At 40.5% G+C, this 16,875-nt stretch overlaps 1 protein-coding gene across 3 annotated transcripts in view; it reads right to left on the bottom strand.

Moving 5' to 3' along the window:
- zc3h13 (zinc finger CCCH-type containing 13) overlaps positions 1–16,875 on the bottom strand; it is an 84,837-nt gene that overhangs the window by 38,483 nt on the left and 29,479 nt on the right. For all 3 annotated transcript variants that reach the window (XM_060898938.1, XM_060898940.1, XM_060898939.1), the window contains exons 2-7: positions 16,018–16,164; positions 14,446–14,555; positions 12,573–12,687; positions 12,375–12,486; positions 3,961–4,088; positions 3,802–3,846 (exon numbers count right to left, since the gene is read on the bottom strand). In XM_060898938.1, coding sequence (XP_060754921.1) covers positions 3,802–3,846; positions 3,961–4,088; positions 12,375–12,486; positions 12,573–12,687; positions 14,446–14,555; positions 16,018–16,155 — 648 coding nt within the window. In that variant the 5' untranslated portion in view covers positions 16,156–16,164. The remainder of the gene's footprint in view (positions 1–3,801; positions 3,847–3,960; positions 4,089–12,374; positions 12,487–12,572; positions 12,688–14,445; positions 14,556–16,017; positions 16,165–16,875) is intronic.

Below are 16,875 nucleotides of genomic sequence, written 5' to 3'. Positions count from 1 at the left end.
ATTAGGTTTTACAGGACCTTCTTGAAAAATCACTTTGGTGAAGAAGCATCGTGTTAAAATATCATTTAAAAAAATTATATATATATCATTCTAGAATTCGGGGTACGTTTCGCGTCTCCGAGATAAACCTGTTGTTATTTTCCACAAAAGAAATCTTGATTGAATCAGTTTTGAACAATAATGCAAATTATGACAAACTTTCACCCATAGTGATGCTTGATGTACATTTTAGACCCAATTTATCCATAAAACACTAACTAAATGACTCCCACCCCTCCCCCAACATTACTGGCCGTCTTCAACTCCTGATTCATCCATTCAACTCGAATAAACATGAAGTGATTCAGTCGAACAATCTGTATTTTGGGGGCCTATTCTATTATAAAATCAACTGCATAGAAAGTCCATTTTCTGTATTTTGTGAAATTTCAGTAATAAAAAATATACACAGTATATATTTTATCAGTCCAAATGTTCTCGTCAACTCTGGCTACGTTCACACTGCAGGCTGAAGTGACTCAAATCCGATCTTTTCGCCCATATGTGACCTGTATCCGATCTTTTATTGACAATATGAACGACACAGATCCGATTTTTTCAAATCCGACCTAGGCCGTTTGGATATGTGGTCCTAATTCCGATTCCTATCCGCTCTTTTCATATGCGACTTCAATCTGAACCGCCAGGTCGCATTCATCCGACTTACACGTCATCAACAAGCCACAAACGTCACTATTCTGCGCTGAAGTAGGCGGCGGGTCTCTCAAAAAAGTTACAACAACATGGCGCATAATCACGGGCGCAGATAGAGGGTGGGAGTCGTCCCACCCAGATTTAAATTCACCTCGTTCGGTCCCCCCCACTTATAGGGAGGAAAAAACGTCTATGCTGTCTTTCTTTGCATAAGGCAAACCTCACGGAAAAATCAAAAGACTAATTACCATTCGGGTTATTGAGGTGCACAGCAGTGTATACATAGTTGCAACAACTCACATAAAACAAAGACTGATATTCGGTTGGTTGAGCTGCGCAGACTGCACAGGTTGCGAGCTTGAGCTTGGTTGCTATGGTAACCCACAACAAGTTTGACAGGCATATCGGGGTTGGGGTTGGTTTGCTGGCAGCTTTGTCCCCCCCCAGTTTTTTGTCCCCCCCAGTTCAAAAAACGTATCTGCGCCCCTGCGCATGACATCAATGCGAGGGACGCTTCGGGCTGTGAAGGTTCTGAATCTTCTCAATGGAAGGACGCAGAGGTTAGGGAGCTGATTTCCATTTGGGGGGATGCAGCTATTCAAGCTAGATTGGATGGGTCATACCGCAACCGGGCGGTTTTACTTCCGTAAACACTGGCCATGCTCACTGCGTGTGACGTCGTCGTATCTTGCAATGCGCATGCGGAACACTTTTAGGTCGCTTTTCGTTCATACTGAGGATCACATACAAGTCGCATATATTTGTTAATGTGAACGACCTCACAAAAAAATCGGATTTCACAAAAAAATCGGAATTGAGCATTAAGCCTTGCAGTGTGAACGTAGCGTCTGTTACCGCTGTTATAAAACCGCATAAAATCCATGAAGATTTTTAATAATACGCTCGACACGTGCACCAAGAGACGTCACTTTCTCTGGCGGGAAACTTCAGAAAGGCAGCGAGAGGCGTCATATTTCTTCTCTCATTAATTTGAACAAAATGTTAACGATACACCAGTAGTAGATTAATCAAATCAAGTTTATTTGTATAGCGCTTTTAACAATAAACATTGTCGCAAAGCAGCTTTACAGAATTTGAACGACTTAAAACATGAGCTAATTTTATCCCTAATCTAATAATCTAACAATTAATCATTTGTCAAATCTGTTATTGGGATATTGGAGTGAATCTGGACTCATTTTTTAAAAACCAACAAATCCATCAAATTCTGTTTTTATGCATGCCATGTGGTAGCTAGTTTGAGGTTAGCATGTTAGCATTAAGACACAAAATGGTGGTGGTGCACGGGGGGGGGGGGGGGGGGGGGGGGGGGGGGCAACTCTGTTATCGTCAATTCTGTCAACAGATTGCTCGGTTTAACGATAAAGTTGACAACAGAGTCAACACTTGAAATGTACCTGCAATTATAGAATAGGACACATATAAAATGTTAGCGATGTATTTTTATAAATCTATACGTCTGGAGGCATCCCTGTGCTTAAATAAACATAATCAAGATGAAAGTGGAGCAAAGAAAAAAAATCCTGCACTTTTGAAAGTCAAACTAAGATATCTTTTGGGGGGGGGGGGGGGGGGGTTAACGTCCCCCGAAAATATTTTAACAACATAACATGCAAAACCCTGCATTCTCGTGCATTTTAGTACTTATTTTCACTAAAACAAGTTATAACTTTTAAGCCTTTTTCTTTCATGTACATTAATGATTAACATGTCAAAAATATCTAATTTAATTCCCCGAGTTAATGAGTAATTTTCAGGAGTGCATTTAGAAAACGCGGTGATTTTCCTGCTACACAGTTCATTACTTTGGAAAAAATCAGACAGTTGAAGGTAAACTCAGCAAAATCCCAAAACAGTCCTGTTAAAAAGTAAAGGCCTGTTCGAGTTTCTAAAGCTTTCAGGTTTCAGTGTTGGGGACATTGAGCCTCGTTTATCAATCTTTTAGTAGAGTTGTGCGTTTGCAGAAGCTAAAGTGAACTAAACATTTCCAATTCAGATTTATGCGAGTTGAAGCCAATTGTTTGCATTTAGTTCGTATTGTCTGTAAATTTAAACACCAATGAATACCAAATTTCTCATGTAAATCAGGGGCGTAGCTAGGATTTTTCAGGGTGTGTGTGTGTGTGTCACACACTGACTGGCAGCCTGAGTGCATTATGTAACAAAAAATACATTACCACTGCTAGTTTTAGGCAGCTTAGAAACCGGCTCTTCCATTATTGCTGTTTCTTCCACGTTTTCTTGATGCTGTGTTCTAGAAACGGCACTAAAACTTAGCTTCGAAACCACAACATGCAACTTTGATGGAAAAAAAAATAAATATATATATATATATATATATATATATATATATATATATATAAATAAATAAAATAAATTGCTTACCTCTCTTCACGTCGAAAGAAGGAGGAAAGTTTTGCTTGTTTTGACATGGCGAATTATTAACACAAGAGGAAATACTCGTAATTCGCAACTGAAAAGACTGCAGCTACACTGGCAGCTTGAACATGCTTTCTAGTGCGATTGTGTTGCACTTGCGCAGAACGGTGTCAGTCCTGCGCGCCTTAGCTCGTGCACCTGAAGGCGCGCCTTGGGCGCGCACGCCTAACGAGCTCCGGCACGCGCGCTGTTAACAAAGAACAAATGTCTTTCATCAATGAACTATGTTTGGGCTATTTAAGGACCGCGCCCATGCAAGGACGATGCGAAGTATTATGCCATGTCTAGGAACGCGAAAAATCCGAAAAATAAATTTCTCCATTCGGAAAACTGGAGATTTTCAAGAGTTTTGTCAAATATCCGGATTTCTGGGTATTTCCGGAAGACTTTCATCCCTGATGAATTAAATGATTCATTTGCAAGTTGCATTTTGTTGAGAACACTTTTTTTTTTTTTTACCCTTTGTACTTTAAAAAAAAAAAACAAAAAAAAACACCAGTTCATCTACTAAACTTCGAAAGAGTTTAATTCTTGAGGCTCAATTTTATCACTAATTTTTAAGTACAATTCTCTTTCATTGAGTTTCAATACATTTTAGTCTAACTTGGGGTGGGGGTGGGGGGAGAAGAGCTTTATGAGCTAAAGTACCTTATCTTTAGAAGTGCTGCTGGTCCTGGTCTTGGCCACTGATTCCTTTTCCGAGAATAAGCAGTGTTAACATTACGGCTTTATGCGCTTTCCATAGTTGGCATTCAATAAATAGCAGCTCATAAATGTGTAGCCGCTTTAATCGATGTGGGTTTGTACCTCCTTCTTAATGAGGAGCTCTTCTCGTTTGTCTATGTTCTCCTGCTCCAGCTTCATCAGCTCGTTCTGGATCTTCTGCCTCTTCATTTCCAGGGACAACTCGTAATCGTAGTCACCGTTATCAGAGTCTTCGGAGAAAGAAAGAGGGGATGGATTAAAGGAGCGACTCTGCTGAAAATAAAATCTCACCTTTTTTCCTAAACAAGTCATAAAAAGTGTGTCAAAGGTATAAAAAAAATAAAATAAGTGTAAAATACTATTCTAGTATTAACCTCACAGGTATTAAATCCCCCTCCTAAACATTTAAGAGAGAAATTTTGATCGTATTGCAAAAATCGCTGACTAGAGCGGCAGCTACAATTAGACACCTTAACGATCTTTTGGCCGTTGCAACAGTAGAAAAGACTTTCAATACGTAAATTGTGCATGAATAATTACTCAAACTTCCACTGGGTAAAAAAAAAAATTAGTTGATTCCCGATTACTTAGTGCATCAGATCACACGACACCGTTCCACAATTATCGACACCTTTGTCCACAATCATCAACACCGTTCCACAATTATCGGCATCCAGATAATTTATTTTAAAAAATAAATAAATAATAACCGGTATGTGGTATTAAGTTAACAAAACAGTTTTTATTTAAAATTTGTTTTACACAGACTTGTATTTACTACAAAATATCTTTTATATAAATATATGGATGTCGGTGCTTATTTAAATGAGGAAGTAATTCTAATGTTTGTAAACAAATGAACTGATCTGTTTAGAGATGAAAGTGGAGCAAAGAAAAAAATCCTGAAAGTCAAACTAAGATGGGGGGGTGTTTTAACGTCCCCCGAAAATATTTTAATAAACACGCAAAACCCTGCATTCTAGTGCATTTTAGTACTTATTTTCACTAAAACAAGTTATAACTTTTAAGCCTTTTTCTTTCATGTACATTAATGATTAACATGCCAAAAATATCTAATTTAATTCCCCGAGTTAATGAGTAATTTTCAGGAGTGCATTTAGAAAACGCGGTGATTTTCCTGCTACACACTTCATTACTTTGAAAAAAAAAATCAGGCTACATCCACACGACAACGGCAACGAGATTTTTTTTTTAGCGGGTAAAAAATAAAAATATCGCGTCCACATGGGCAACGGATCAGTAAAATATCAGGTATATATGGCAATGCAACGCTTGCTGAAAACGATGCAATACACATGTCACACCTCTACGTGCGCTGTAAGACAGTCCCATCGGAGACACCAGAACAACAGAAGAAGTAGGATGCATGCGCATAAACCTACTTCTTCTACCCGGCGTGAAGCACTCACAGGAACACACACACAACAACAAGAAGATGGCTGCGATTACGCGAGGAAAAACCGACTCTCTTGTCTGCTAAACTTAGCAGCGACTGCAGCACTGAAACTACTACTACTCTGGGGTCCGCCATTGTTGCTACGAATGATGCGCGCGAGAGTGCTGCTTGTTCTAGTCATGTGGTTGTGACGTCATCGTAAACAAATCCGTTCTACTCATCCAGACGACTTCGCAACGGCGCCGTTGCCAGATTTTTCCACTCTGGAAACCATTCTCAAAAAATATCGTTTTGGGGCACCCAAAACGCCGGTGCCGTGTGGACGCCAAGCCGAAACGATAAAAAATTTTATCGGATTCACCTGAATCCGTTGCCGTGTGGACAGGGCCTCAGACAGTTGAAGGTAAACTCAGCAAAATCCCAAAACAGTCCTGTTAAAAAGTAAAGGTCTGTTAGAATTTCTAAAGCTTTCAGGTTTCAGTGTTGGGGACATTGAGCCTCGTTTATCAATCTTTTAGTAGAGTTGTGCGTTTGCAGAAGCTAAAGTGAACTAAACATTTCCAATTCAGATTTATGCGAGTTGAAGCCAATTGTTTACATTTAGTTCGTATTGTCTGTAAATTTAAACACCAATGAATACCAAATTTCTCACGTAAACCAGGGGCGTAGCTAGGATTTTTCAGGGTGTGTGTGTGTCACACACTGACTGGCAGCCTGAGTGCATTATGTAACAAAAAATACATTACCACTGCTAGTTTTAGGCAGCTTAGAAACCGGCTCTTCCATTATTGCTGTTTCTTCCACGTTTTCTTGATGTTGTGTTCGAGAAATGGCACTAAAACTTAGCTTCAAAACCACAAAATGCAACTTTGAAGGAAAAAAAATATAATAAATTTAGTGCTGTCAAAGTTAACGCGATAACACGTTAACGCGATCTCAATTTAACGCGATTTTAAAAAATAGTGCCGTTAACGCAAATTCTACTTTGGCCCTGCGAGTCACCCGTAGTTCCTGTTGAGGCTTGTCGCGCGCTGCTTCAATAAGAGTACGTGTGAGTGATGGAGAAAGGCATAGACATATAAACATCCTCGCCGCCATATTGGATGGGGCAAAGTGGAGATTCTTCAACCGTCTCTGGTATAGCGTCTAGACAGTAGCCGAGAATAAAGATGCCTCATTCATGTGCTGCGTTTAACTGTACCAACAGGTTTACCATCCAAACGAGATCACATGGGATTACCTTTCACAGGTGAGACTGGAAAAATACTTTTCAATACTGTTCCTTCAGTCTTCAGTCTCCCAGCTCATCTCCACCGGGGGGGTGTAGAGTTATAAGCAGTGAGAATTAGAGAATACAGCGCCACACTATGATGAACGTTTTTGAACGTATGATGAATGTTTTTATTTTTGTTATCTGTTTTTTTCTTCTTTTATGGCAAATACTTCTCTTCAAAATAAACTAATGAAGAGTAAAATAAAATTTTTTTTATTTTCACAGTGATATGCACTTTATTTTTCATCCCTTGGTTTTCTCATCTAATATGGAAGTTATGGATGTCAGTGGCTGTGACAAGACGTGTTATGCTCTGCAATAAAAAAAAAAAAAAAACATTGGTACAAAGCAAGCCCATTCACTTTATGCTGATAAGAGAATTACAATGGTTTTTCATGTGACAAAAATGTGCGATTAATCGCGAGTTAACTATGACAGTCGCGACATTAATCCCGATTAAATATTTTAATCGCTTGACAGCACTAAATAAATTGCTTAAGGCCGGGTCCCACTGGCCGATGGACACAAAACATATGCAAAAAGGACACAGCGGACGAGCAAAATTTCGGGGGTGGCTCTATCCGTTTTCATCCGCTCCAGAAATGGACAAAATTGGCAAAAACAGAACGGAAAAGAACGGACGTGGGTAGTATATAGCGGGGATGTTAAACGCATGTTCATAGGAAGCCTAGCGGATGAAAGCGGATGGAAGTGGATGACAGCTCCGAAGGGGTTACCGGTGATAACTGAGAAGCGGACGCATAGCACAAAGAGCGGATGCATAGCGGATGAAGGGGATGCATCACGTACGCCTAACGGAAACAAAGGGCATGTTGCGCGGATGTATATCGGATGCAGACCGTTCACTGCGCATGCGGGGGGTATGAATTGCGTCTGCTCCGCGGATATAAAGGGATGCAGCACGCACGCCGTCAGCATAAAGCGGAAAGACGTGCTGGCGGCTACATCGATACATCTCTACTACATCTCGTTTTTGAAGAAGGCTACATTGATACATCTCTACTACATCTTGTATCAACACCATGGCTGTTCGACTCATACTGAGATCCAGATGATTTTCTCCCCCCTTTTATACAAAATATCGATTGTCCGCTAGGTGTCCTTCTACATACTCTAGACATACTCCAGACATCCTAAATATACGAGATACATCCCAGATATAAACGCTTTGTCCGTTTTGAATACTTTATACACGAGATGCATACGCTTACATCCTTTCTATTTCCGTGCTACTAACGATGAATAGATGTTTCATGTACCTTATCTTTCCTCCCTCTTTCCGTTTTCAGCTGCAGCGGATGTGAGTTGCGAGGATGCCCAGAGGATGCAGAGAGGATACAGCAGACGTTTAACGGATAACGGACATAGAACGTTTGTTGCTCGTATATGTCGCGGATTTACATCGTACACGGCGGAAAGTTCATCCGTTCTAAAAGTTTTGTGCAGCTCAAAACTTTTTGCGCGGATGAAATCACAGTGGACGGATGCTCGATGGATAGAGTGTATGAAGCACGTATGCAATGAGTACACAACGGATGCATAGCGTTTTCCAACGGATGGCAAAGATTTTTTTACGTTTTACATCCTCTTTGCATCCCTAAGTGCAGTGGGACCGGGCCTTTACCTCTCTTCACGTTGAAAGGAGGAGAAAAGTTTTGCTCGTTTTGACATGAATTATTAACACAAGAGAAAATACTCGTAATTCGCAACTGAAAAGACTGCAGCTACACTGGCAGCTTCAACATGCTTTCTAGTGCGATTGTGTTGCGCTTGCACAGAACGGTGTCAGTCCTGCGCACAGCGCTCGAAACTAACGGTGTCCCGACGTCCCGGGGACCATAAAAAATGTCATCGGGACACAAAATTATCATATCTGGGACAATCCCGGGACAATGGAAAAAAATAGATCTAGAAAAAAAGTTCTACATTAATATTATTTACAAAGCCGTAACACATACGTAGACATTCACCTAATTTGTCAATTTTAATTTTAAAACGTTAACAGCGAAAAATACATAGTAGCTACACTTTCGATGCACCTGCATCCGTAGGCTACAGAGCAACGCATTCTGTTCTAGAATCTTCGGCCGGAGTCCGCATTATATGGACTTGGAATGGAATTGCTACCGCACACGCTGCGCCGACTCTTGCCAGAACAAAAATGCTGAAGTGGTTGAAGCAGACCGACCGCGGGGAAGAAACTGAAAGCCCAGACATAACGTCTCCGGGACCTTCAGGATCCAAAGTGTCATCGCCTGGTCTGCAGGCAACGCTAGCAACTGAATGAACTGAATGAACACTGTTAGACACGTTATAAAATACAACAGGAATGATGTGGATGATATTGACGGAAGATACCGTTCAACAGAATAAGTGAGTTTTCTTGGTGTCTTTCTAGTTCAGAAAGTTTAGTCAGTCAGCAGCACAACTAGGCTCGGACCTGGCACTATGCTGATGTTGCTAACATTTGCACCCACGTTTCGGCAGCGAAAGTTCATAAAATGGATAACGGAAAGTTCATAAAAATGGATAACGGTAATGGATAACGGAAAGTTCATAAAAATGGATAACGGTAATGGTGAAAATGATAAGTTGGCCTTATAAGTGCCAACAGATATTCAAGGTATAAGTAGATGAAATGAACATAAAAGGGGTCTTCTTTTCAGCTAAAGTGTACTGCAGATGTAGGGAGTTGAAACATTTTCTGAATGAGCTAGTTGGCCCCTTTAAATAAACGGGTATCTATTCATACAGTGAGATCGCCAAAGTTTAATAAACTGAAAATGCAATAACTGTAATTTTGAAGTAGATGATGTATAGGACATGTGTCGCTTGTGTCTTGTGACTTATTGTAAAAATGATATAAAGGGTTCAAAATCGCATAGTTACAAATATAATAGTAACTTCATATGATAATATTAACCACTGGTTATTTCAGAGAGGAAAAAAATGGGGACACTATTGCTTCCATTCGGGACAATACAACACAGAATTCAGGACCACTGGGCAGGGCTCGAAATTAACTTTTTTTCTTTGTGTCCCCCAGTGGTCCCGAATTCTGTGTTGTATTGTCCTGAATGGAAGCAATAGTGTCCCCATTTTTTTCCTCTCTGAAATAACCAGTGGTTAATATTATCATATGAAGTTACTATTATATTTGTAACTATGCGATTTTGAACCCTTTATATCATTTTTACAATAAGTCACAAGACACAAGTGACACATGTCCAATACATCGTCTACTTCAAAATTACAGTTATTGCATTTTCAGTTTATTAAACTTTGGCGATCTCACTGTATGAATAGATACCCGTTTATTTAAAGGGGCCAACTAGCTCATTCAGAAAATGTTTCAACTCCCTACATCTGCAGTACACTTTAGCTGAAAATAAGACCCCTTTTATGTTCATTTCATCTACTTATACCTTGAATATCTGTTGGCACTTATAAGGCCAACTTATCATTTTCACCATTACCGTTATCCATAGCCCTGTGATGACCTGGCGACTTGTCCAGGGTGAACCCCACCTTTCGCCCATAGTCAGCTGGGATAGGCTCCAGCTTGCCTGCGACCCTGTAGAAGGATAAAGCGGCTAGAGATAATGAGATGAGATGAGACCGTTATCCATTTTATGAACTTTCCGTTATCCATTTTATGAACTTTCCATTATCCATTTTATGAACTTTCGCTGCCGAAAGCAACATCAGCATAGTGGCAGGTCCGAGCCTAGTTGTGCTGCTGACTGACTAAACTTTCTGAACTAGAAAGACACCAAGAAAACTCACTTATTCTGTTGAACGGTATCTTCCGTCAATATCATCCACATCATTCCTGTTGTATTTTATAACGTGTCTAACAGTGTTCATTAAGTTCATTCAGTTGCTAGCGTTGCCTGCAGACCAGGCGATGACACTTTGGATCCTGAAGGTCCCGGAGACGTTATGTCTGGGCTTTCAGTTTCTTCCCCGCGGTCGGTCCGCTTCAACCACTTCAGCATTTTTGTTCTGGCAAGAGTCGGCGCAGCGTGTGCGCTAGCAATTCCATTCCAAGTCCATATAATGCGGACTCCGGCCGAAGATTCTAGAACAGAATGCGTTGCTCTGTAGCCTACGGATGCAGGTGCATCGAAAGTGTAGCTACTATGTATTTTTCGCTGTTAACGTTTTAAAATTAAAATTGACAAATTAGGTGAATGTCTACGTATGTGTTACGGCTTTGTAAATAATATTAATGTAGAACTTTTTTTCTAGATCTATTTTTTTTTCCATTGTCCCGGGATTGTCCCAGATATGATAATTTTGTGTCCCGATGACATTTTTTATGGTCCCCGGGACGTCGGGACACCGTTAGTTTCAAGCGCTGCCACTGGGGGACACAAAGAAAAAAAAAGTTAATTTCGAGCCCTGCCTGCGCACCTTAGTTCGTGCACCTGAAGGCGCGCGCGCCGTTAACAAAGAACACCTGTCTTTAATCAATAAACTATGCAAGGACGATGCACAGTATTACGCCGCATCTAGGAATGCGAAAAATCCGAAAAATAAATTTCTCCATTCGGAAAACCGGAGATTTTCAAGAGTTTTGTCAAATATCCCAAAGACTTCCATCTATATATGTTTATCCTGTGTCAGAAAATCTTTTTGTTCCACTTTCTACCCACTAAGTATTTTCGTCGATCACATTTTGTTAATCATTCATTGTTTGTATTAATTTCTAGTTTACCAATAAAATGTCAGGCAATTGACATTGTAACCTCATGAAAATCCAGGTCAAAAGGCCGCACGTCATTCCTCGAACCAAAATATAAAACGTCTACTGATATTGTAATATGTGGTAGATATTTACAACAAACTGCAAAAAATAAAAATTTCTGAATCGAAAAATCTGAATATTTCAAGCATGTAATTTTTTTTTTATATGCTAGGAATTTAATTCTGGTCTAATTCTATTTATTGCAATCGGATACTCTATAAACATTCCATTCTGTTATGAATCAGGAAAAAAAAAAATCTATATAAAAGTGCTTCATCTACTTCAACAACGTTACACAAAGATCGATCCATCACAGTTGTAAGTGTTGCTTAATTCCACAGGGTGTCGATAATGGTGGACACCGGTGAAAGTGATCACTGTTATCAACACCTCACGTGACTTCTCAAACGCGCGTTTAGATACAAAATGGCGACTGTCAAATGAAAGCGTAAGAAACAAAGTAGGTTTCGACGAAGAGATCATGACATACCGGTGAATTTGATCAGTAAAAACATGTCCATGATCTTTCCACCGTGCTTACCTGCGATGAGAACGTCCGGGTTTTCCTCAGATTGCTGATCACGCTAAAAAAATTCCATCTCAGGTAACGAGCTGTGTCATCAGATGACAAGATCAAAGGGTGAGGCGGGTCTTCTGGTTGATTAATTAACCGATAATAACTGTTGTAACTGAAACTCGCCTTTGTAAAATTGTTTTTATTGGTAAATCTGAAAAGGTGTTGATAATTACGGACTGTCGATAATTGTAGCCGCTGCTCTACTAAGGTTTGCTTCTTTTTTTTTTAAATGCTGGTATACTTGAACAAGTGTTTTGGTCACAGAATGTAGTTTTTATAAAGCATTTTTAAAACATATTAAAGCTCTAGAGAGATTTTAAAATCCTTTCAAAACAAGCCACATTTTCTTGCAGCCAGTAATGACAGGATATACAGATCCAACATCAATTAACCCTCAGACTTGTGTTGTAATAATTCTATCAATTTATCTATCCTTCAATACGCTGTAATACGTTTAAAATCCAGAAGACAGGGTCACCTTCACGATTGGTTTCCCACTCTGCTGCTTCCTCTTCGCTGGCTGGCGTTCGTTCTTTAGTGATCTTTATATCCTCTTTCTCTCTGTGTCTGCTTCGGGATGAATCTCTCTGCTGTTCGTGTAACACACACGTTCGTAACATTAACACACTGTACAAAAGGGAAGAAGGGCGGGGCTTGATTTGTTAATTGCCCTTACTCTAGTTGTGGGTGAAGTAGAATCGTCTTGGTCTCTTTTCTGAGTATCTGTATCTACATCCTGTCTCTTATTTTTCATCCTCTCCCGGAGATCACCAGTGGGCCTCTCGGACGACCTACGCACACACAATAGCAGAGCACTACGTGTACATGCCATGGGATACAGGTTAAATACCTTAAAAATATCCTGAGTTAGCCTTTAAAGTGCATATCCTGGACCAATTTCATGGGTTGTTTTTTTTTTTATACGAAAGTATGTCCCTTTACACACTCATCCAGAAGGGTAATTTTGCACAAGGCCGTCTGTCTACAGCAGAAAAAAATAAAACACGTCTGGAGCCAGATTCGTGACGTTACCTGCGGAAGCGCCAGCAAGCTGCGCAAGCTTTGCACAGTTTCAGTGCACAGCCTGTGTAGACCAAGCGCTCCCATTTCTCTCTCATTGTCCGGTCTTTTGGGAAACGATGAGTACTAATCCCATCAAGATTGGTGTTGCTACACCCTCCTACAATACATCTGTTAACCATTTTAATAATTACGCGATAACGTTGAAGAAATTTGCAGAAAACCACCAGGTCGTTTTCTCATAAACAAACCAGCGCTGACGTAGGATTCAGAGGGAGGCGTCCCGCACGCGACGTCACGAAAATCAGTGTTTGCCGGGAAATCCAAATGCCAAGTTTTTTCAGAGGCGGACCAATTCGCCTCAAATGGCTTGATTTCAACTGAATTTTTCTGGTATTGCGCAAGGTAAAAAAAAAATTGCACAAAATGTGACAGATATTTGACCAAGTTTAACATAAAACAGGAGAATTACATTGATCTTGCTCCTGAATTTACCCGTGATATGCACTTTAATGATGTTATAATACTGCTGATGAGCAAAAGCTGACAATTTTATAAACTGAAAAATTCTCATTTTTAATTTGCGCGAGTGCAAATTATTACTCTCACTCAGGATCTTTCTACTTTATTATTATTATTATTATTATTATTATCCTAACAGTTTTTTTTAGGATAGCCCTGTGATGACCTGGCGACTTGTCCAGGGTGTACCCCGCCTCTCGCCCGTAGTCAGCTGGGATAGGCTCCAGCTTGCCTGCGACCCTGTAGAACAGGATAAAGCGGCTACAGATAATGAGATGAGACGAGTTTTTTAGGATGCTAATTCTCCCTCAGATTTCAACCAATCACCAAATCTCACATGAATACCTCCGGGCTGAATTACATTGCTATGACTTTTGGTGCTGATCTGGATCACTGATCCGGAATGATCCAAGAAAAACGGGATCTTTTTCAAAAATCACTCATAACTGTCAATTCTCATGACTTTTTTTTTTATTTTTGTGGGGGTTTTTTTTCGTTCAGCAAAACAACCTTCACCTTGACCTTCAATTGACAAAGGTAAGCTCGCGCAAATTACTGTGACTTTATTCACTGTCTCTACCTAGTCACGTTTCCCGGCTCATCCATGCAAGTCCCTAACATCTTCAAATCATCCTCAAGCAGTTCAATTCAATCACAAGTGGATTCTCATTTCACTGTGTGTCCACTCCATGGAAATGTAGACCCTAGATAAGTGCACTACTTATACTATCCTACTAATAAAAACACCATTTGTGTTTCAGCCACAAAAAATTACAACTCCAAGTTAAAACAAACAAACAAACAAACAAACAAAACTTGGATGTAATCTCATATCCATTACGTTTTTCATTTACCCAGAGATATTTTCCTACATCAAGTAACACAAGGTTTATTTCATTCTTCATTTTGAGTGAATTGACTATAAGTAGACTTGACCTTAAACACATTCTGACGTCCATTATCGGTTTGTTACCCATCAGGACCAGGCTAATGGAAAGCCGCCTTACCTGCTGAATGATCCAGAAAAATTCTTGCCTCTTGCTGGAGTTCCATGCGTGTAGCGACAAGTGTTGCCGTAACTGCAATTTCCTGTCTTCAACCAATTTCTACACTGGGTCTGGGGGAAATTAAAGCGAAAGTTAACTCTGCTTCGGTCCTTACTTTACGGAATCAAAAGATGAGGCGCTGCTCTTTGGCAAACAAGAGAATTGGAACATGGTGCGAGTGTCTACATAGCATTTTTTTTTTCTTTTCTTCTAAACATGAGCATCTTTTTACAATTGTTCCCAATGAGGAGCGAGCGTGAGAGCTGAACCTGTCATGATTTTTTCAAAGCGGTCCTCTTATTTGCAGGGCTTTGAACCAGAATTTTTTTTCCTATTGGTTCGTTCCGAACAGAAACGGAATTTTAACGTTTCTGGTTTCGACCATTAAATAGACGTTCCTGAACCGGTTAGAACAAAAAAATTTCGTTCCCGGAACGGTTAATTACGTTCCCTGTCAGCTGTTTAACAAATGGCTATAAAATGATGTCTCTGTCTCATCCAGCTTAAGCCAAATGTAGGCTAATTCTATTACAACCTTCATTAAATAAGACAAGAAATAATTCAAAACAATTATTATTTCAAATGTTGGCGATTTGGATTCTCAGTATGTCTTCCCATCTACACAAACAGAAAAAGTGCCAAAAATGAAAGATAATTCGTTTAGTGCGTTACCAAAGGCTAGTCAGGCCCTATGCATTGATAGGCTAACAGAGGTTAATGTCATTTAATGTTCGCGAGCCTCTCATTAACGTGGACAAATATATTGATATCATGTTTGAAATTGACGTTTTTGAATAACGATAGACTGCAATATTTACCTCTTATTTAAGATGTGGAGAAGTGATAGTAGTCCACCCTCCCGCTCTCTCCATTCAGTCAGCGAACGTCACACAGGAAGTGAACCCCAGCGGGTCATAGAAACTTGCGCAGGAGAAGAATGACTTTTTTATTTGTAGGCTACGGAAACTTTGAGGAACGAAATAAAAACCGGTATTAACCGGTTACCATTATTTTTAATAAGCGTTTCTGTTCCAGAACATAAAAAATAAAGTTTCTGGTTTCGTTTCTGTTCCATGTGAAATAGAAAAAGTTCCCAGTTTTCGTTTTCGTTCCTTGAACCGGTTCAAAGCCCTGCTTATTTGTGTGAGCATTTCTAGTTGAAAAACTTTTCAGAAAGGTGCTGGTGTCATCACTGTCACGTCTTTTCAGGCAACCAATTGTATAGGCGGGACTTGGTAACCAAGACAAGAAAATGGAGGAGAAGCTTGTTCTGGCTGTATCGGTCAATCCTGAGACAAAGAACAACAAATGGATAATAAAAAGCAAAGGGGTGATACAAGTCTATCCTACAACGGCAGTTAAAGTGGTAACATCCAAATTCTGAAACAAAACCTATGCACAGCGGAGGGTTGGGTTTTTTTTGGGTGAGGCTCTGTGATGAAGCCAGCACTTTTCCGCCAGAGAAAAACACTATATGGACACGCCCTTAATCTGATTCTTGTCGTTCACACAGTCAGTGTGATTGTACATCACCTCTGTGGCATTACTGCCCGTGCTGGGTCCGAGTCTCTCGAAGACGCTGGGCCTGCGGGATGGAGTGGTTGTACTGCTGCTGCTCTCTGATATGGTCTTTGAGTTTTCTACTGTCACCTTCCGCCTGATCTTGGACATTCTGCAGGGCTTGGAGACAAAAAAAAAAAGTTAAGTTATGAGAACCCAGGAGTGTCATTCTGCACATTGATAACTATACATCACATTTATATCCCACATTTCTCCATCTACTACGTGGTTTAGGCGGCACGGTGGTGTAGTGGTTAGCGCTGTCGCCTCACAGCAAGAAGGTCCTGGGTTCGAGCCCCGTGGCCGGCGAGGGCCTTTCTGTGCGGAGTTTACATGTTCTCCCCGTGTCCGCGTGGGTTTCCTCCGGGTGCTCCGGTTTCCCCCCACAGTCCAAAGACATGCAGGTTAGGTTAACTGGTGACTCTAAATTGACCGTAGGTGTGAATGTGAGTGTGAATGGTTGTCTGTGTCTATGTGTCAGCCCTGTGATGACCTGGCGACTTGTCCAGGGTGTACCCCGCCTTTCACCCATAGTCAGCTGGGATAGGCTCCAGCTTGCCTGTGACCCTGTAGAACAGGATAAAGCGGCTAGAGATAATGAGATGAATGATGAGACTACGTGGTTTACATGGGTGCAAAAACCTGCCGGATGTCTGTGCCTGAATTCTGACCAAAAAAATAGCCTCAATGAGGCTGTAGTTCGTACCGGCCACTGTTGTTGTGTGCGAGTTTGAAATCTGATAAATCCTTTGGGAGGAGTAGCGATTTTTGTGAAATTGCATATGACCCCTGTGTAGCCGCATCCATGGCAGGTGGCGCCACCTGGTGAAC

Source organism: Neoarius graeffei, chromosome 18 (genome assembly GCF_027579695.1).
Source record: "Neoarius graeffei isolate fNeoGra1 chromosome 18, fNeoGra1.pri, whole genome shotgun sequence".
Taxonomy (NCBI): domain Eukaryota; kingdom Metazoa; phylum Chordata; class Actinopteri; order Siluriformes; family Ariidae; genus Neoarius; species Neoarius graeffei.
Note: the sequence above shows the minus strand (reverse complement) of the source record. Positions and strands in the feature narration are given on the sequence as shown.